At 35.8% G+C, this 20,114-nt stretch overlaps 1 protein-coding gene across 6 annotated transcripts in view; it reads left to right on the top strand.

Moving 5' to 3' along the window:
• The window catches only part of Ccdc88a (coiled-coil domain containing 88A), a 162,281-nt gene that overhangs the window by 76,301 nt on the left and 65,866 nt on the right, over positions 1 to 20,114 (top strand). For all 6 annotated transcript variants that reach the window (XR_003736777.2, XM_028891525.2, XM_028891527.2 and 3 more), the window contains exons 9-13: positions 3,214 to 3,295; positions 7,759 to 7,917; positions 11,005 to 11,151; positions 11,896 to 12,040; positions 15,938 to 16,122. Coding sequence is in view for 5 of the 6 variants with exons in the window: in XM_028891525.2 (XP_028747358.1) it covers positions 3,214 to 3,295; positions 7,759 to 7,917; positions 11,005 to 11,151; positions 11,896 to 12,040; positions 15,938 to 16,122 (718 nt within the window). In the remaining variant the exon portion in view is untranslated. The remainder of the gene's footprint in view (positions 1 to 3,213; positions 3,296 to 7,758; positions 7,918 to 11,004; positions 11,152 to 11,895; positions 12,041 to 15,937; positions 16,123 to 20,114) is intronic.

Here is a 20,114-nt window from a genome sequence, read left to right as displayed (position 1 = left end):
TAAAATATTCAGATTATATTAGTACTGATAAAATTGTACTTACTAAATTACCAAAGCTCATTACAGAAAATTGAATATAAATTTTACATATTCATTCTTGGGTGAACCACAGTAAAAGCATGACTAATCTTTGCTGAAGGTTTTGTATTTTGTACTTTAAGGAGAATAAAGGATTTTGGATTTATGGGTTTTCTCTCTCTTTTTTTTTTTAATTTGTTTTCCTGGAATTTTAGCTTTAGAATGTAGGTTTTAAATTTAAACACACAAGATAGTAATTACTTTTGTTTATTGATTATTTAAAGTAACTTAGAAAAGTGAATTGGATATGCAAGGTAGAAAAAGCATTAAATAGTCTGTAGGAAAATTTGAAAACAAAAAAAAATACAGCTTTCATTTGTGGATGTCTGCATTATTATGTGTCTATTGAAGTGAACACACCCAGGATATTCTATAAACAGCTGCACCAGGAAAATTAGGGAAGAGATTGCTGTTATTAGTTTGACTGGCAGCTAATGGATAGCCTAAACAGTGAACACTAGTTCTTTCCATATAATTTAGCCCAATCTTCTCTAGTCTTTAGATGAAGCATGCAATTAGAACTGCAGTGATGGCTGTGAATTCATTTACCATGTTGCATTATATTAGAGTTTAATTTTCAAATAGAATTTACTTGGCCTTGGAATATATTAAAAATTCAAACAACCTTAGTAGATTGACAAAAATTGTTTTCATGTGTAATGATTTGAAAATATAAGTGGATGCTTTTAAGTGAGTAAAGATACCAGATGCATGCAGCAAGTATTTTCAGTAACTAGCATTTCATTAAATCCCATCTAATATTTTTGAAAATGTGTTCTTTTATATATTTCTTGAGATGGCATATACTAAGTCTTTCTTTTGTTTTAATGGGAACAGATAATTCCTGTAGTGGATTAGCAGCAGAAACCTTGATTTTAAAAAACAAAAGGTCCAGATTGCTTTATAACTAATGGAAACTATAAAATAAACAACTAGAATATAATTTGTATTAACTATTAACTGATGCATGCTCATTTATGGGTAATACCAAATAGTATAATTGATTTTGATTTATAGAGTAAAAGTATAATTTATGATTAGATGGAATAACTAATTCTTTATAAATTAAACTTTTTACACAATAATTGACATTATTGAAGACTTCCTTCAGCAGTTCTTTCAATCACCGTTGATTACATATTTTGGGAGTTTCTTTAATATAATGATTAATTATTTTATTAAAAAATAAAATACTTTTACTAAGATATAGTTCAGTATCTGACAATTCATCCTTTTAAAGTATACAATTAAATGGGCTTTTAAGTTGTGCAATCACCACAATAATTGAATAAAAGTGTCTTTGTCCATCCTCTTTGACCTCGGATCTTAGCAGTAGCCAATTTGTTGTTTTCCCTGGGTTTGCCTGTTTTTGACACTCATATAAAGAAAGGGATCATATTATAAGTGGCCTTCTTGTTTAGCATAATGTCCTCCAAGTTCATTGGTGCTGTAGCATGTAACTAATGTCTAGTTAATGACAAAAGCAGTAACTTCTGATCTATAAAAAGACAAGCTAACAGAAAGTTAGAAATAAGAGGGCCGTCAAGGTCGTGCTTGCAGTTAAGCCTGACAACCTAAGTTTGGTCCCTAGAACCCACATGGTGGGAGGAGAGAACTTTCTCACTCAGGTTGTCCTCTGACTTCCACCCACACACCATGACACTTAACCTCCTTCCTTCAGCAAATGAATAAATGGGGGGAAAGTTGGGAGCTAATAATTTACAAATAAGAAATTTAAATAGCAGGATGTTAATATTCTTTTAACAGGGCAGTTTGACAGTAGATATCAAGAACCTTAAAGACTATATTTTCCTTTTAGAAATATGTGCAGGCATATAATACGTGATTTTTATAGTGACTCTTCTAAATAAAACATTATTAATTATATGGAAAACTGAAACTTAGCAAATTATATTTCTTTTATCAAAGGGAATATCTCTATCATTTAAAATTTTGTGGTTTTTGAACACAGGGAAAAACATGAGGATGTATAAAATTAAGCTACTTTATACAGTGCCTTTTATTACTAGACAACAGAAGACAGAAAATAATTAAATACAGGCTTTCTTTGAGAAGATTAGCTCTGATGGAAAATTATAGAAAAATAGGAGATAAAGCAGTTCAAAAATTAATAAAAATTGAGATATATTGCTGAGTATGGTAGTGCATGCCTTTAATTTTAACACTCTAGAGTCAGAAACGTGGATTTTTGTGAGGTCAGCCTGGTCTACATAGTGAGTTCCTGGGTAGCCAGCATTACACAGTGAGACCTGGTATCAATATATATATGTACATCTATGTATGTGTATGTATGTATATAACAATGTGTTAAGCAATATGTATGGCAAATAGTAAGTGTATGGTTTCCTTTAGGCCATTGTAAATGTAGAAAATAGTTTGGAGTTCCTTTATGAGGAACTCCTCATACACAGTATTATATAAAAAATCATTCATGCTTAATTGTTGATTATGCAGAGTTGGAGAGAAAGTTAAGGTAGGACAGATGAAGAGATAGAGAGAAAGAATGTAATAAACTATAAGGATGTTAGTTATTGCATTGGTCTTTTAACATCATTAGTGGAAGTTTCATAATATCTAGTCATATATTCATAGTATCTTTTTCTTGCTTTTATTCCCTCCAAGTGTTCTGGTTATGGATAATACTCCATTAGTTAGGTTTTGTTCTGCAGCAGCATATTACTGTATAGCCCTGGAACTTGCTGCATAGACCAGACTGGCCTCAAATTCATGGAGGTCTGCTGGCCTCTGCCTCCTTAGTGCTGGGATTAGAGGTGGGTGCCATCTTGTCCAGCAATGTTTTACGTACTCTTATTTTATGTGTATGAGTGCTTCTCTTCAAACATGTATATGTACAAAATGTGTACCTGGTACCTGCATGGGTAAGAAGGTGGCAGTGGATTCCTTGGAACTATCATTACAGATAGTTCAGAGTCACCAAGTTGGTGCTGGGTACTGAACCCTGGTCCTCTGCAATTTCAGCAAATACTCTTAACTGCTGAGCCATCTGCAGCCCTCGGTTAGTTAAGAAATAATCACTTACGTGTATTAATGTTGTGATCACAGATTCTGGAAGTAGTATGCTTATTCTTTAATAAATATCTTTTTGCGTTTAAGGGAAGAAAAGACTGAGCAGTTATTGGACTGTAAACAAGAACTTGAACAAATAGAAATAGAATTGAAGAGGCTACAACAAGAGGTGTGTACCTAGATTTATTATATTGTAGCTAAAATAGTTGGAAATTGATTTGTCTCATTGTAATTTATAACCCAGTTACCTCATATATTTGTATAAAGTCAGGTGACTTTTTATTACCTTTATCAACATGCAGAGCCAAAGTTGGAAATCAAGGTCTTTTGTCCCTACTATTCAAATTTCTCTGAGATTCAAAGTAACCCTTTTGGACTGGGGCAGTTCTAAGTCCCTCTTTTTTATGTATTTGTCCTTTATCACTGTTTTACCTAAGCACTTCTCTATACTGAATTGAGCTGTTATGGGTCTGTACGTAGTCTCCCATAATGATTATATTAGGTTATATAAACACCAAAATGTTTTATTTTTATTTATTCTCCCATATATTACATCCCAAACATGGTTTCCCCTCCCTCCACTCCTCCTAGTCCCTCTCCTACACTGTCCCTCTCCCCCAAATCCACTTCTCCTCTGTTCCCCTTCAGAAAAGAGCAGTCCTCCCGGGGATATCAACTGAACATGGCGTAACAGAGTACAATAAGGCTAAGCACATACCCTCACATCAAGACTGAATGAGACAACTCAGTAGGAACAAAGGCTCCCGAGAACAGACAAAAGAGTCAGAGACACCTCCCACTCCCACTGTTAGGAGTCCCACATGAACATCAGCTACACAACCAGAACACACAAGCAGAGGACCTAGCTCAGACCCGTGTCGACTCAATGTTTGTTGCATCAGTCTCTGTGAGCCCCCATGAGCCCTGCTTAGTTGGTTCTGTGGGCCATGTTCTTGTGGTGTCCTTGACCCCTCTGGCTGCTGCAATCCTTTCCCATCCTCTTCCATGGGGTTCCCTTAGCTCCACCTAATGTTTGGCTCTGGATCTCTCTGTATCTACTCCCATCAAATGCTGGATGATGCCTCTCTGATGACAGCTGGGTGAGGCTCCAGTCCATGAGTATAGCAGAATGTCATTAGGAATCATTCCATTGACTTTGGGGGGGGGCAGTCATGTTTGGTTTTATCCTAGGTCTCTGGGCTATCCAGCCTCTGATACCCTCCCATCCAGGCAATGCCAGGCGTGGACTCCGTCTCATAGCATGGGTCTCAGCCAGGACCAGTTATTGGGTGGCCACTCCCACAATTTCTGTGCCACCATTACCCCAGCATTTGTTGCAGGCAGGACAAATTGTAGGTGGAAGGTTTTGTGGCTGGGCTAATGTCCTAGTCCCTCTACTGGAAGGCTTGCCTGGTTACAGAAGATGGTTGATTTAGGCTCCATATGCCCCATTAGTAGGCGTCTTCGCTAGTCACCCTTGTAGATTCCAGGGCATTTTTCATTGCACTAGGTTTCCACAGTGCCTCCCCAAATGCCCCCCAATTCCAGTTGTCTCTCCCACTGCTCTCTTCCTCCACCCTCCACCTGTGCCCTGTGTCTAATCCCTCCTATTCCCACCCACACCTGCCCTCAGTCCGTCGACTTGTGAAATCAGTTTTATTTCCCCTTCCCAGGGAGATCCCATAGTTCCCCCCTAGAGTCCTTGTTATTTAGCCCTTCTGGGTCTATGGATTGTAGCATGGTTATCCTTTACTTTACAGCTACTTTCCACTTATGAGTGAGTACATACCATGTTTGTCTTTCTGGGTCTGGGTTACTTCACTTGGGATGATTTTTTCTAGATCCATCCATTTGTCAGTAAATTTCATGAGATGTCATTGTTTTTAACAGCTGAGTAATACTCCGTTGTGTAAATGTACCACATTTTCTTTATCCATTCTTCATTGAGGGTCATCTAGATTGTTTCCAGCTCTGGCAATTATGAATAAAGCTGCTATGAACATAGTTGAGCGAGTGTCCCTGTAGTATATGCCCAGGAGTGGTATAGCTGGGTCTTGAGGTGAATCAATACCCATATTTCTGAGGAACCACCACACTGATTTCCAAAGTGGCTGCAAGATGCAATAACATGAAGTAGGATTTCAGCTGATTATGATAAAGCTAATACCTGGAAGAAACCAAGGGCCTTCCAGAGGTAAAGCTGAGGCTTAAAGAGTCTTGGTGATATTTGGCTTTTGATTATTAGCCATTTCCTCCTATGAATTTATCATGTGCTATTGTAGCTTTTCCATCATTTATTGGGCACAATTTCCCCTCTACTAATGGAATATTTAGATAGCCTTCTGTGCTGACAGCTATACACAGCCAGAACCCCAGTTCAAGCCTCCCTGTAATTATTATCATTAGCAGCATCCAGCCAGGACCATTCCTGGATAGACGAAAGTATCTTATTAGAGATACTTCTGTACTGTCTAAGAACAGACTTAAGCATCTAGACTATCTGTTTGAGAAAGCCTGGTGGATGTGCTAATTAAGCTTAACTTTCTCCCCTTCCAAAGTCTTATCTCTAATTTTAGATCTACCTTTAACTATTAACTCAGACCTAAAGAGTTTCTACTTACAGGTACATCAAGCTGTATCAGGCTGCCCAGCCAAGGAGTTACACCCCCCACACTGCCAGAAAGCAGTAGCCAAGATAGCTTGAACAGATAAGGGGCCACAGGAAAATAAGGCAGTTTTGTTTTCACTCATCACTGAGAGACTCCTAACACTTTAACCACTTCTAAGAATAGAGTTGAGCATATAAAATCCCCTTTGCTCAGATATTAACTGAGTTTAGCCCTCAGTTGATTCTGTTCCCCATTTTTGGTCACTTCCCTTTTGGGTTGCAGATGATGGCTGACAATCACTGCTCTTTTGTGTGGATCTTATTGCCCCCTCCTTTTGACCCTGAGGGAATTCAAACCTGGTGACCTTGCTTTAACCAGAGCATTGCTATTGCATGGGTATATAACTGTAAACCTCAGAGACTTGGGAGGACTAGACAGAGAAGAGAAAAGAGAACAGAAGAACTAGATGGGTAAGAACTGGAGAGGAACAAACTAGATGGGGAAGAACTAGATTGAAGGGCTAGAAGAGAGGACTACAGGAACAAGATAGAAGATGAGGAAGAGCCAGATGGAGAAGAACAAGATGAGGAAGAAGGAGATGGGAGAGGAGCTGATATGGGAAGGAACTAGATGGATGAGAACCCAGATGGGGCAGAACTAAGATGAGAGAATTAAGATAGAACATAGAGGGGACAACAGATAAATGTAGAGAGAAATCAGGCAAGAAAGGAGCTAGGCATGAGAGCAGAATAGAAGCTGTGTGGAGAGAGAACTGACTCAGAAGAATAGAGTGTATGGACTAAAGAATTTCATAAACATAGATTAATTAGAGTGTCCCTCAGGTTGAATTGCCACTCGTAGCATCTCTTCAACTATTAGAAATAAATAAGACTATTAGAGGGAAGAATAATACTATTTTTATTTTTGCAAGTCTCTTTATGCCTGACATAAAAGACTCCTAGTCGGTTATGATATGGGCCACTGAGGTAGTTCAGTAGGGAAGGCCCTGACTGCCAAGCCTGATGAGCCAAGTTCAGTCCCTAGGACCCATGGGAAGGAGAGAAGTGGCTTCTGCCAGCTGTCCTTTAACCCCTGCATGTACACACGAAATAACTGTAGTTACAAAAATCTTTGAACTATCACAGGCCAGTGACATCATGAGAGAACAAAGAGAATAAGAGTGAAAAGAAATAATGCCTGTTTGTTATGAAAATAGTTTTGACCTTATAAATTTCCTAGGAATGTTTCAGAAGTCCACAGAATTGCTTTGTATTTTCTAGGAATTCTATTCTAAATGATTGCAGAACTTCTTAAAAGAATGGATTTTAATAGTTAAGTGCTAGTTTATTTAGAAGCATTTAAAAAATATCAGCTAAATTTTAGTATACATATGTGGATAAAAATATTTTTCTAAAGTAGTAATTTACTTATAGTTATATCACTTAGATTTTCTATATGTTTATCATCTTGTATTTTAAAGTCACACTCTTAAAAATTATTAATTTTGTGTGGGTATTTTGCCTGCATGTATGTCTAAGTACCACATGACTGCAGTGCCCCTAGAGGCCAGAAGGTGACAGATCCTCTGGGACTGGACTTACAGGGTTGTTAACCACTATGTTGGTAGTAGGAATTGAACAAGGTTCTCTGGAAGAGCAGGCAGTGTTCTTAACAGCTCTTAGACATCCCTAAAGTTAACTTTTAACCTTAAATTTAATTGTAAATTTTGTGTTAAGTAGAGGTTAACTTAATTTACAATTCCTTTTTCAAAAACATTGCTAATAGAGAACAGTGTGTAAAAATTTGTGTATAAACATATATTTAAAACCCTTTTATAATTGGTTCAAGGAAAAGGCTTAGTATGTCCTCATTTTTAAGGAACAATTATTATTTATATACAATACAATTTCTTCTTAAATATAAATAATTTATTACTTTTTGTTAAATTAATGAAGCTGTTTGAACAATGAATAGTTTAAAGGGGAAAGTTCATATTGAAAGCATTATTTATATTTCTATTTAGAACATGAATTTGCTGTCAGATGCTCGATCTGCTCGAATGTACCGAGATGAATTGGATGCACTTCGAGAGAAGGCAGTCCGAGTGGATAAGCTTGAAAGTGAACTCAGCAGATACAAAGAGAGACTTCATGACATTGAATTTTATAAGGCAAGAGTTGAGGTATGCTGCATAGTTATTCATGCTTTTTTTTTAAAGTGTCAAGATTTTCAAAATGCATTTTATAAACAAGAGGAATTGAATCTAGAGGTAGGTAGCATTAAGTTCTTTGAGTTACTTATTTTAAATAAATGGACAATATTGCTTAGATTTTTACAAAGGCATCTTCACATATCATAAATCTTATTGAATTTTTTGTAGTACTATCACACACACACACACACACACACACACACACACACACACACACCCTGCACCACCTAGCTTTTATCATTGTAGCCATGGGAGGCTTTTGAAGACCACCTCTTACCATTAAAATAAAATACTTACCTCTATTAATCTCAAGCTTGCTCCCAGAAAGAAAGGAAAATATTTTTCTGATTTTTGTTTTATTGATATTAGGATATTGAGATCAGTGAAGATTATGTATATGCAAATAAATTAGGAAAAAAACACTTTTTTGTCTAGTTTGATAGCCCTTACATCCTTTCCTCATTTCTATTAACATTCTTGCTTACAGTAAACATAGGAGATTTTGTTACGTTTCAGTATGAGGATGAGAAAAAAAAAAGAATATGTGGAATCAAGAAATAAAAACATGAAGGGGTAGGCCAGGTGGCTCAGTGGATTAAAGACTTAAGCCTCAGGACCAGAGTTTGATCCCAGGATCTGTATGATGGAAAGTGAGAACCAACCAACCACTGCAAATTATCCTCTGAGCTCCATGTGGGTGCTGTAGATGCACCCACACACATACAAATAAGACATGTAATTTCAACATGAAAAAATAGAACATTTAGCCTGAATTTTACTAATAAATGAAACTGCAATATTCTAAGATAAAATACATAATACATATATGCAAGCATATAATATATGCATATATATTATGTCTGTTGTACATGTGTGCTAATACTAAGGGATCTTCATAGATATTGCAGTCTTAAAGCATGATAGTACACACCTGTAACCCCAGCTCAAGATGCTCAGGTGGAAAGATCACTGTTTGGAACTATTCTGGAATACATAGTGAAATCCTGTCTCAAAACCTAATAGAACAATGTATTTTTTCTAGACTTTATCAACAACAGACATAATATTTAGCAAGATAAAATTGTGAATGCACGTTTCCAAATTACCAGAGTCCAGCTTCAGCAGGTCAGAGAAACTGGAGAGATGTGGAATAAGTGCCTGCACAAATACAGGAGACTTACCTGAGGGGCAAAACCTAGTTCTTCTCCCTCTTATATCACCTCAGACAAAAGCCTCTACACAAGGAAGAAATCACCCCACAGCCACAAGTTGCATACTTTCCCAAAACAAGTTAAAATCTTTACACAGGAAGAAATCGTATTACAAGTTTTTCTTAGAATGTAGTTAACCATTTTCCTTTGTATTACTTCTCTCACCATACCTTCTTCACCCCAAGGCAATGACTCCTTGATTCACAGAGTTCTAAGCAAATCAGGGATATCTCCATCAGTTCCTTTGTACTGTAGACTGTTTGCAATTTCAGTGTTGCAAACTCTCATCCTTATTCTGTTCTACAAAACTTTACTCAAGTGTTGTAGTTAACCATCTATTTTTCTTTACTTACAATAGGGTCATTTAATTTCCTTTCACAGCTTTGTTTTTTCAAGGTGCACACTGAAACCTGTGATTAATTCTGTAAGCTACATGACCAAGGAACTCAAGACTTAACTTTGGGTTTAGGGGCATAATTGCTTTCTTTGGTCATTTTTTTTCCACATTCAAACAGAATTCATGGATCTATAATGCATGAAACTTCCTTGTTCTTTTTTTCCACTTGGCAGGTCTCACATCTAGCAAAAAGGAAGGTGACTTCCAGCCTTATTTTTATCTTTCTTGTATCTCTTATTGGAGCAATTAGCAGAATAACCTAGACCATTCCCTAATCATCTTTACTAACTGTACTAACCATCTGTATCTTGAAATCATTGATCCAACTAAGCGTCATTGCTTTATAAAAAGCTTCATTATGACCTGCACATAAATTGCCCAGTGAAGAGTGGGATTTCCCCATGAAACACTCACACACGATACTTGATTCAGTGGGATCCTTTCACATAGCAATCACACCACGCCAGATACGTAGATCAGGACAGCAGCAGCAGGAGAAGGAAGGCACAGCAGAAGCAAGGGGTGTTCTGGAGACAAACCCCCTGGAGCTTGGCCTTTCCAGGGTGCATCATCATAGCTGTGCTCCATAAGCTCCATTGCTGACTGCAGCTGCTCTGACATGGCCACCACCACGAAAGTATATGAATTATTGATTTGACATCATGAGAACTGAGAAGTTAGAGATCAGGGTTGGAGATCTTGCCACACATGCACGAGGCTCTACGTTCCAGCTCTCAGACAAGAAATTTTTGAGAAGGTATGGTGGTACACGCCCTTAATTCTGGCACTCTAGAAACAAAGGCAGATCTGAAAGATTACAGCAGCTCATGTAGGCTTATAATCCCAACACAAATGAGAGGTAGAGGCAAAAAGGGTCACATGTTCCTGGACAGCCTGAGCTTGTTGGCTTTTTAGGAAGACTGTCGCAAAATAATATTAAATTAAGTTGACAGAATCTTGTTCTATCATTTATGAGAGTTTTGATCTTAGTTTTTTTATGGTAAAGACCTAAAATGAGTCACTTTCAAGTTATTCCTCAGTAGAGGTAAAATCTTGTCTATTTCAGTCCAAACGTTAATTCTATAGAGCTTTGTTTCTTAGATGTGTGGAAGACTAGTTATACTTTATCTCTTCACCCTGTGACTCAGGCATTTAATAAATTCCATCAGTTCCCTGTGAAATGACAGTAGTAGTATTCATTCTAAAGGCTTAAGTATTTTGAATGCGTAATATATTTAATTCTGGGGCAAGGAGTTAGAAAGTGGGTGAAGCAAAAAAATAAAAATGAACAGTATACTGCTAGGTAGGTTTACTCCTGCATGGAAGTATTGATGAGAATGGCTTAATGTGTTTATTTGCATTGATGAATTTTTATATTCTATAGCTTTAAAAAACAGATATTAGCACATTTCTAAATCATTTCTAAAAGCCTATTTGAAATACTTACAGGAATTAAAAGAAGATAATCAAGTTTTATTAGAAACAAAAACCATGTTGGAAGACCAACTAGAAGGAACTCGAGCTCGTTCTGACAAATTACATGAACTAGAAAAAGAGAATTTACAACTAAAGGCTAAATTGCATGATATGGAAATGGTAAGTTTTATGGGATTAATCAGTTTTCCTGGCTTCTGAGGAAGAATTCTATGATTCAGCTAAATTCTCTATAATGACAAAGATGGCTAGAGCCCTTAATAAGGCTTTAAACATAGACAAGATAGCTACATAACTTAAGATATTTCCACCATTAAATAAATAAATATACAGTAACATTTTCTGTTTTAATTATAGATGGATATTCCTTATTAATTTTTGTCTTTCAAAAACATTAAACCTATTTTATAACCTTGTCTTTTAAAATGAAGAACTTTTATAGCTATCAGGTAAAATTCAGCCGTGGCCATAATTATTTTGTTAGATGACTAAAGTAATATACCGAGTATGAAGGAATTTTTTCATTTTGTCCCTAAAAGATTATTTTAAAAGGCCACATATCCAAGAATATATAGGCAGTACACATTGGACTTAATGAGGTTAAAGGGGGGCAGTCTTGGGCCACTGGTTCAGAGGAGGAGATTTGGGAGTTGAAAGAGGGGGGGTGAAAGCAGTCCAAATGTGTATAAAATTCTCAAAGAACTAGGTTTTAAAGATCATTTAGAAACGATGTCAATTACCTGATCAATAATGATCAGTGGTGATTATAACTACGTATTGCCTTCAGTGTGAAAAATTTAAGGAACTAAAAATATATTCAGTTTAAAATGTGTAAACATTAATGAAGAATGGATGGAAATTACACTATTTATTAGCTTTCTTTCTCTACTCTGTGTAATTGAATAGGAACGAGATATGGATAGAAAGAAGATAGAAGAATTAATGGAAGAAAATATGACTTTGGAAATGGCACAGAAACAAAGTATGGATGAGTCATTACATCTTGGCTGGGAACTAGAACAAATATCCAGAACTAGTGAACTTGCTGAAGGTAGTCTCAATTTTGTTTCATTTAAGTAGATTAATAAATGAAGTTTTATTTATATTTCTGGATATATTGTTGCAATTCTTTATTTCCTTAGCTAAAGATCATACAAGACTACCAGTTATCTCCAAAACTTCTGTCTCACAAAGTAACATCTTGTTTTTACTTTTTTAGGTCTGGTTTTTATTTTTCTACAGCTTAAAACTCAATTTTATTTGTTCTGGGAGAAGGGGCTTTTTATTTTTTTATTTTTTTATTTTTTGTTTTTTCGAGACAGGGTTTCTTTGTGTAGCTTTGCGCCTTTCCTGGAACTCACTTTGGAGACCAGGCTGGCCTCGAACTCACAGAGATCCGCCTGCCTCTGCCTCCCGAGTGCTGGGATTAAAGGCGTGCGCCACCACCGCCCGGCTTAGAGAAGGGGCTTTTTAAAAACCTGAATCTCCTACCCTTTTCTGTTTAAAAGTGAATCAAATAATTCTACAATAGCTTTATTTAGTATGTATATTAAATTATTATACAGTAGACAATGTTTAGCTTTTTAAAAGTATACAGTTGTGCAGTCTTGATTGGTCTAAAGCAAAACCTGAGTTTTGTGAATTCATTAACAGGGTTAGATGTTAGCAAGGCAGTATTTTAAGTTGCTATCACAAGAGCTGGAACACTAATATATTCGTTTCTTTTGAGAACTGTAGTCATCCAGTAAGTAAAACAAAGAAGTTATTTTATCTGGTCAGTATGTTCTTTGAATGCAGACGAACACATATAGGAATTCAAAATCCTAGTAAGAAGATTTTTAAGGTGAATCGAAAAACCCAGAAGAAAGTTAAGGATCTTCACAGCTATGGCTGTTTTCCTAATAAATGTAAATAAATAAATTAAAAACCATTTCAAGATCATACCTGCCAGCTGATTCATTGCTGGAGATAATGAAAGGCTACTAGATAAATTAGTAACTTGTTGCTGGATGTGGTGGCATATACCTTTTTCCCAGGACTAACTAGGTAGAGGCAGGCAGATTTCTGAATTTGGTCTATATAGTTAGACCCTGTCTTAAAAAAAAACAGAAAACAAATTTGTACTTGTGCCTCTTTTTTTTTCCTAGACCCTTTATTAAAAATTAAATTTATTATAGTTGTTTGCATTGGGTATGTCAATACTATTAACACATTTAGTTAATTATAGCCAGATAAATTTATTAAAATTTGATTAGTTCCATAATTTATAAATGACACAGTATTAGATTATTTACCTGGAGTTCTTGAACAAATATTTATTTATTAAGTATTTACCAAATGTAACACACTATACTAAGGGTTGAAGACATAGTTATCAGGCAGATAAAAACTCTGAAAGAATTTCTAGTCTAGTGCTTATAAATAATTACTTGTACAGATAAATGCTTCATCCTACGTATTACCTATTAAGTTTTTCTGATTTTATACTTGAGAACCTAATAATAAACTTCTAGTGTCATGTGTACTGGCTACATAATAAGTAGTAAACTCATAGAAATGTTTTACTTAAAGTATTTGTAACTTTTATTGTAGTTCTGTAAATTAAGTTATAAGAAAGCAGCTCAGACATAAGATTTCTGCTATTAAAAAGCCTGTATAGGTGTGCTTACCTACATGTAGAGGACAGAAGACAATCTTGAATGCCATTCTTAAACATGACAGTACATAGAAAATGTTGAGTGCATTAATTAATCATCATAGAGATGAAAAGCCCACACACAGTCTGTCTGTACTCCCCACTGTTAAACTGGCTATTTATAAACACGGAAGATAGGCACTTACATCAGTCTTCTCTGCCGTGACAGACCATCTGATGAAACAGCTGAAGGACAGGGTTGTTTGCACTCAGACATTAAAAGGGTACAGTCCATCCTGCAAAGAAATCACAATGCAGGGGCATGAGATAGACAGTGACATTGTATACACAGTCTGGAAGGAAAGGGAGAACAACCCTGGTGCTCAGCTCCATTTCTCCTCTTCCCTTTTGATTCAACCTGTGACCCCAGCCAATAAGATGGTAACACTCACATTCCTCCTAACCCTTAACTACACCCAGAACTGTATCTCCTTGGTGATTCCAAATATAACCAAAATGAAAATTAGTCATTACACTGGTGTTGGCAAGTTGTGGAGAAGAGGAACTTAATGCACACTCTTTGTTGCAGTGTAAATTGGTATAGCCAATGTGGAAAACAGGTTTCCCAAAAAAAACAAAACAAACAAATAAAAATAATGTGTGATCCCACTCTTGAGAGCATAGCCAAAATTTAGAAAGTTTGTGAAAGATATCTGCACTTTCCTGTTCATTCCAACAGTATTCACAGTCACCCGGGTTACTGTATTAATGTATCTATCATTAGATGGATAAAGAAAATGTGAGATACATATACACACAGATATGTGCTATCCAATATTGCAGAATATATGTACTATAAGTATTGTTAAACTGTTAAAAAGTAATAATATCACTTGATAGAACATGGATGAACTTGAAGGATATATGTTATATGAAATGAACCATGTGAAAAGATAAATATTACATGATCTTGTGGAATCTTTAAAAGTCTGGTTGTTAATGGAAGCTAATAAATTAGCTGTTAGACAAAGGACACAAGATTTCAAATAGGAATAAGTTCATGAAGTCTTTTGTGCATCAGTGGTTATAGTTAATAACAATCATTTATTTGTCTGCTTGAGTATTGCTAATAGAGTAAAATTTAATGTTTTTAACCACAAAAAAATACTTAAACTAATATATTTCATAACCTCATTTAGCTAATTCACAGGTGTGTATTATGTGTTAGAACATCATATATTCTCTAAATGTAAATTTTACTTGTCAGTTAAAAATAAGTATTTCTTTATTAACATGAAAACAAAATAAATTATGTGAAAATATACATTTAATATTAACATAAATAAGCCAGGTGGTAGTGGCTCATACCTTTAATCCCAGCAATTGGGAGGCAGAGGCAGGTGAATTTCTGAGTTCAAGTCCAGCCTGGTCTACAGAACATGTCACAGGACAACCAGGGATACAACTTTTTAAGACAAACTGTGTCTTGAAAAACAAAAAACAAAATAATAAGTAAATAATTTTCATAATTCTCAAATTTTTATATTCTTCAGTGATGATAATGGAAAATTATAAAACAGCTATTTTCCAGATCAAATCGTTATATATAATTTGAATAAACCGTGCATACTGCCATTGGAAAGTTTTTATTATACCAAATGAGCTTATTTTGTTCTTGTTAAAATATCTAATCCAGGTTGAATTGACAGTGATGCTGTACTCAAGAATGATGGGCCTGGAGAGGTGGCTCAGAGATTAAGAGCACTGGCTGCTCTTTCAGAGGTCCTGAATTCAATTCCCAGCAATCACATGGTGGCTCACAGCCATCTATAATGGGATCTGGTGCCCTGTTATGGCATGCAGGCATACAAACAGCTGAGCATTAACATCTTTATTTAGAATATGAGCAGTATGTATTATATGATCTTCAAACCGTTTATAAGGATTCTTCTTCAGCTGCCTTTTAATATTTGAAGTTGCTCCAAAAATTTATAATGTGCCTTATATTTCTTTTTTGAGTCAAGGTGATTTTGTAAGATTGCAGAGCAATAGCTGTAATTCATAGAATAACCCAAGATTCATTGACATGTCATTAACAAGTAATTTCTCATGGGATTAGAAATCTATAGTCTCTTTAGGCTAAATTGTTTATGTTAGAAGCTCAAGACTTTGTTTCATTTAGTTTAATAGTGTCTATCTTAGATAATTTTTTTATAAAGTTAAAGATAAGTGTCATGATACATTAAAAATTGATATTCTTAATATTAAAAAGTAAAAATAGTTATACCAGTGACATATTTTTCATTATTACAGCACCACAGAAATCCTTGGGCCATGAAGTAAATGAGTTGACATCCAGTAAGTTATTAAAGTTGGAGATGGAAAACCAAAGTTTGACAAAAACTGTAGAAGAGCTTCGGAGTACTATGGACTCTGCAGAAGGCAGCACTTCCAAAATCCTAAAAATTGAAAAAGAAAACCAGAGACTGAATAAAAAGGTAAATTAAAATGTAATCTTTATTGTCATGTTAAATGTTAGTATATATAAATGTTAATAGTATATAAATGTTAGTATACTTATTTTTTATTTGTAATGTATTCTTAATATTGTTTAAGTTCTTCTCACGTATTCTTAAATGAAATGAATGAACCAAACTCTATCATTCAGATTCAGTAATAGTGATGTGGACTTGGCATATACCTCAGTGGTAGAGCAGTTGCCTGGTATATGGAGATTTCCTTGGTTCAATCCCCTGCATTTCTGTCTGAGCCTGCCGACAGTCAGCTGGACAGCTGGGTAGAGGCATGCAGATTGAAGAGACAATGAAGAAGACAGAAGAGTCGAGAGGTCTGCCAGTCAATGCCGGACAGCTCCAAGTTTATTTCACAGCCAGCTATACAGTTTTGAAGGATAGAGGTAGAACAGTGCACAGCCTAGGCATTCAACCACTATCTATCCTGCCTTGCGTCAAGGAGCAGGCAGTTTCATTTTCTATCTTGATGTACCTCTGGCTGGCATCAGCATCCTGTGTCTAGCTAGATAGTATGTTTCTTCCTGTGGGCTAACTAGGACTTTCTCACAGCCCTTCAAGGAGGCTCTGCTGGCTAATCAGGACTTTCTCACAGCCCTGGAGCACAGAAGCTTAAACTATTGACTCAGAATAGACTTCAGATTCAAACTGGGAAACTGAGTCAGTTGTGGGCTCCCACAATTCCTCCTTTTTTATTTATTTTAAAACTCCACTGAATCACTCAGATGACTTTGCCTGTCTTAGGTTGTTCCTTACCACACTCCAATCTTACCCGTCATAGGAGTGTGAATTCCATCACTCACATCCTGTCTTAGGTGGAAAGGAGGCAAAGAAAACTTACCCGTCTTTGGCTACCAGCCTCTGGTATCAAGTCAGAGGAATGTGTGGAGAACTCCATGGAGTTCTGAGCCCAATCTCCGTAACAAATTCAAAATCAGTTTGAAAATTATAAGCAAACAGATTATGCCTACTAAGACACGTGCTCCAATAACTACAACACTACTTAAGAGTGAAATAAATGATAACCATGGGGATAGCCCTTTTGAATTGTTCTGGAATATCTTCAGCTGTTTTAACTGCATCAAAATCCAATTTAGCCTTTTTCATGTCTATAATCTCTTGATGGAATTTAGACCAATCTAAGGATTTATTAGAATCATACCAAATTCCTTTAAGATGTGCCTTAACTCTTTCCCCATCCAATAGCACTTTCATTATACACAGAAGATGTAACACAAATCTATTCATATTAGCATGACATTTCAAATGTACTCTAGTTTTCAGGCTTGGAGCTCATCTCCAAGAAATTGTACCACACCATACAAAACATTCAATTTATGTTCTATTTTCACATCTATATCTTCTTAAGTCTCTAATGTCATAGAAACATTCATAGACAATTCATTAACAAACCCTACTGTCTGGAAGGATTGACACAAAGGCAGTGAAGCAACAGTAATAGTAGCAAGCATAGTAACAAGAGCTGCAGTTCCTTATATAACTAATCCAGCAACAGGCTTCTGTGTGCTTAAAGCTTTCTTCATTTCTTCAGTCACTTGTAACTTTTTATCATCAAATCATGGATCACTCATATATACTGGCAATATTACAAAAGAAGGTTGTTTTAACACTATTACGTGAGTATGGTTATCCATATGAGAAATACAATTGGTTAAAATACAATTAAGACTTGATACATTAAACAGAATCATTCATAGAAATACTTGCCTCACAAATTAAAAGAACATAGCACATTTTTTTATATAACTTCATTTTATGTGCATTGGTGTTGGATCCTCTGGAACTGGAGTTACAGACAGTTATGAGCTGCCATGTGGGTGCTGGGAATTGAACCCCAGTCCTCTGGATGAACATCCAGTGCTCTAAACTGGTGATTCATGTTCCACACCCAAACATAGTGCATTTTAACACAAGCTAAAACAGTTCTTTTCAAAGGACAAACAGGTTTCAAGCGACTGGAATTTTCTGTCACTGTTCCCATGGCAGCAGCAAGTTTCCAAACATAAGTTTGTAGAGATCCAGTACTCAAATACAAATTCCAACTGACAGTCCTTAGTCCCAAGATTCTGCTGTAGTCGTCCTGATTTCTGCACCAATCAGGAATATACTGCCATGTTCCCATGATGTTATACTTTAAAGGAACAGTGCCAGTATATCATCTCCATAGCAAAGTTTTGTTAGACTCTCTCAGTTCTTTTGTGCATGGAGGAAATCATTGAGGGGGTGAAATATTACTTATCCAATCACCTTGAGGAAGCAATAACTTTGTAAAAGCATACAGGAATCCCTTTGCCATATCCAATGTAAGAAAAATGGTAAGCAATCTGGAACTCTTGGGTGGAAGGTCGATGTAAAAGCCTGGTATCATTAACTGCAACCACAATTTCTTTTCCTTTCCAAGTTGCAGGATGTAAAATTGGTGGATCAGGAACATAGGCCCAATCTGGCATCTCTGGATGGTCATCAGAAACATCAGAATCAACATCTCCCTGCTCCATACACTGCACCAGTCATTCAGGCAACCAATGAGTTTCATTTTCATCCTGTTAGAGGACACAAACCTACCCTCATCCCCATATTAAACAGGGTCAGGGCCCTTCTATAAACCGGTACAAGGATCTTTCCATGTAACTTTAGCAAATTTTGTGGTGGTGCCTTCATGCCAAAATTGATCAGCTGCAGATTTTCCAGCAGCATCCACATTTCAAAAATTTAAAACAAGATTTAAAGAATTATGTGGTGACTGGGGGGTATAACTCCTCCTTTTTTATTTATTTATTTTTAGTTTTGAAGTTTCATTTTTAGATTGTCATAAGCTCACTCAAAAATACTTTTCCTTGAGGATTATAAAGAATACCTTTTTTATGTTCAATTTGCCATTGAGAGCAAAATTGATTTAAAAAAGTTTATTAATACATCCAGATCCATCAAAACTGATAGCTTTAATAACTTTTGGTGTCCCCATATAGGAGAAACATTTCAGGCAATGAACAATTATGTTTAGTATCCTCACCAATTTGAACAGTAGCCATTGAAAATTTGAATAAATATCAATTGTCACATGCACATATTTCAATTTTCCAAATTCTATAATATGAATGACATCCATTTGCCATAAATGATTACAAAGAAGACCTCGAGGATTTACTCCAAAGTGAGGTACAGGCAAATATTATGGACACATAGCACATTTTTTTTTTTTTTTTTTTTTTTTTTTTTTTGGTATTTTGAGACAGGGTTTCTCTGTGTAGCTTTGGTACCTTTCCTGGATCTTGCTCTGTAGACCAGGCTGGCCTTGAACTCACAAAGATCCGCCTGCCTCTGCCTCCCGAGTGCTGGGATTAAAGGTGTGCACCACCACCGCCCGGCCATAGCACATTTCTTAACAATTTGATGAGTAGTTTCCCTTGTTAAACCAAATCGTTTTCTTAAGCTTTTACTATTTTGATGATACAAAGCAGGTGATTGCTGAGCAAGCCCAGCTTGAGATAAAGCAATCAACTGAGTAAATTTATCAGCTAAAGCATTACCTTCAGACAACAGACCAGGAAGATTTGAACATGCTCTAGTATGTCCCATAAAACATGGCAATTTACTTAAATGAATGACATCCTGAATTTGTTGAAATAACATTCTTATTTGCTCATTAATAATTAAGAATATTTTATTAACTGAAATAAAAAAAAAAAAAAAAAAAAAAAAAAAAAAAAAAAAAAAAAAAAAAATTCTTATTTGCTCATTAAAAGTTTTAATATAAGAAACAGCTTCTATAACTTGAAGAGCTCTATAAATATATTGATTATCTGTATATAAATTAAATGAATTATCTTTAAGGATTTGAAAAACCAACAGCTCAACTCAGCATCTTGAGCTGAATCAGGAGTGGTTTGAACTACATGTCCTTCACCATATTAATCACATAAGCTGCTTTCCCATTA

The sequence above is a fragment of the Peromyscus leucopus genome, chromosome 10 (genome assembly GCF_004664715.2).
Source record: "Peromyscus leucopus breed LL Stock chromosome 10, UCI_PerLeu_2.1, whole genome shotgun sequence".
In the NCBI taxonomy this organism is placed as follows: domain Eukaryota; kingdom Metazoa; phylum Chordata; class Mammalia; order Rodentia; family Cricetidae; genus Peromyscus; species Peromyscus leucopus.
This window is presented reverse-complemented; position numbering and strand designations above follow the sequence as displayed.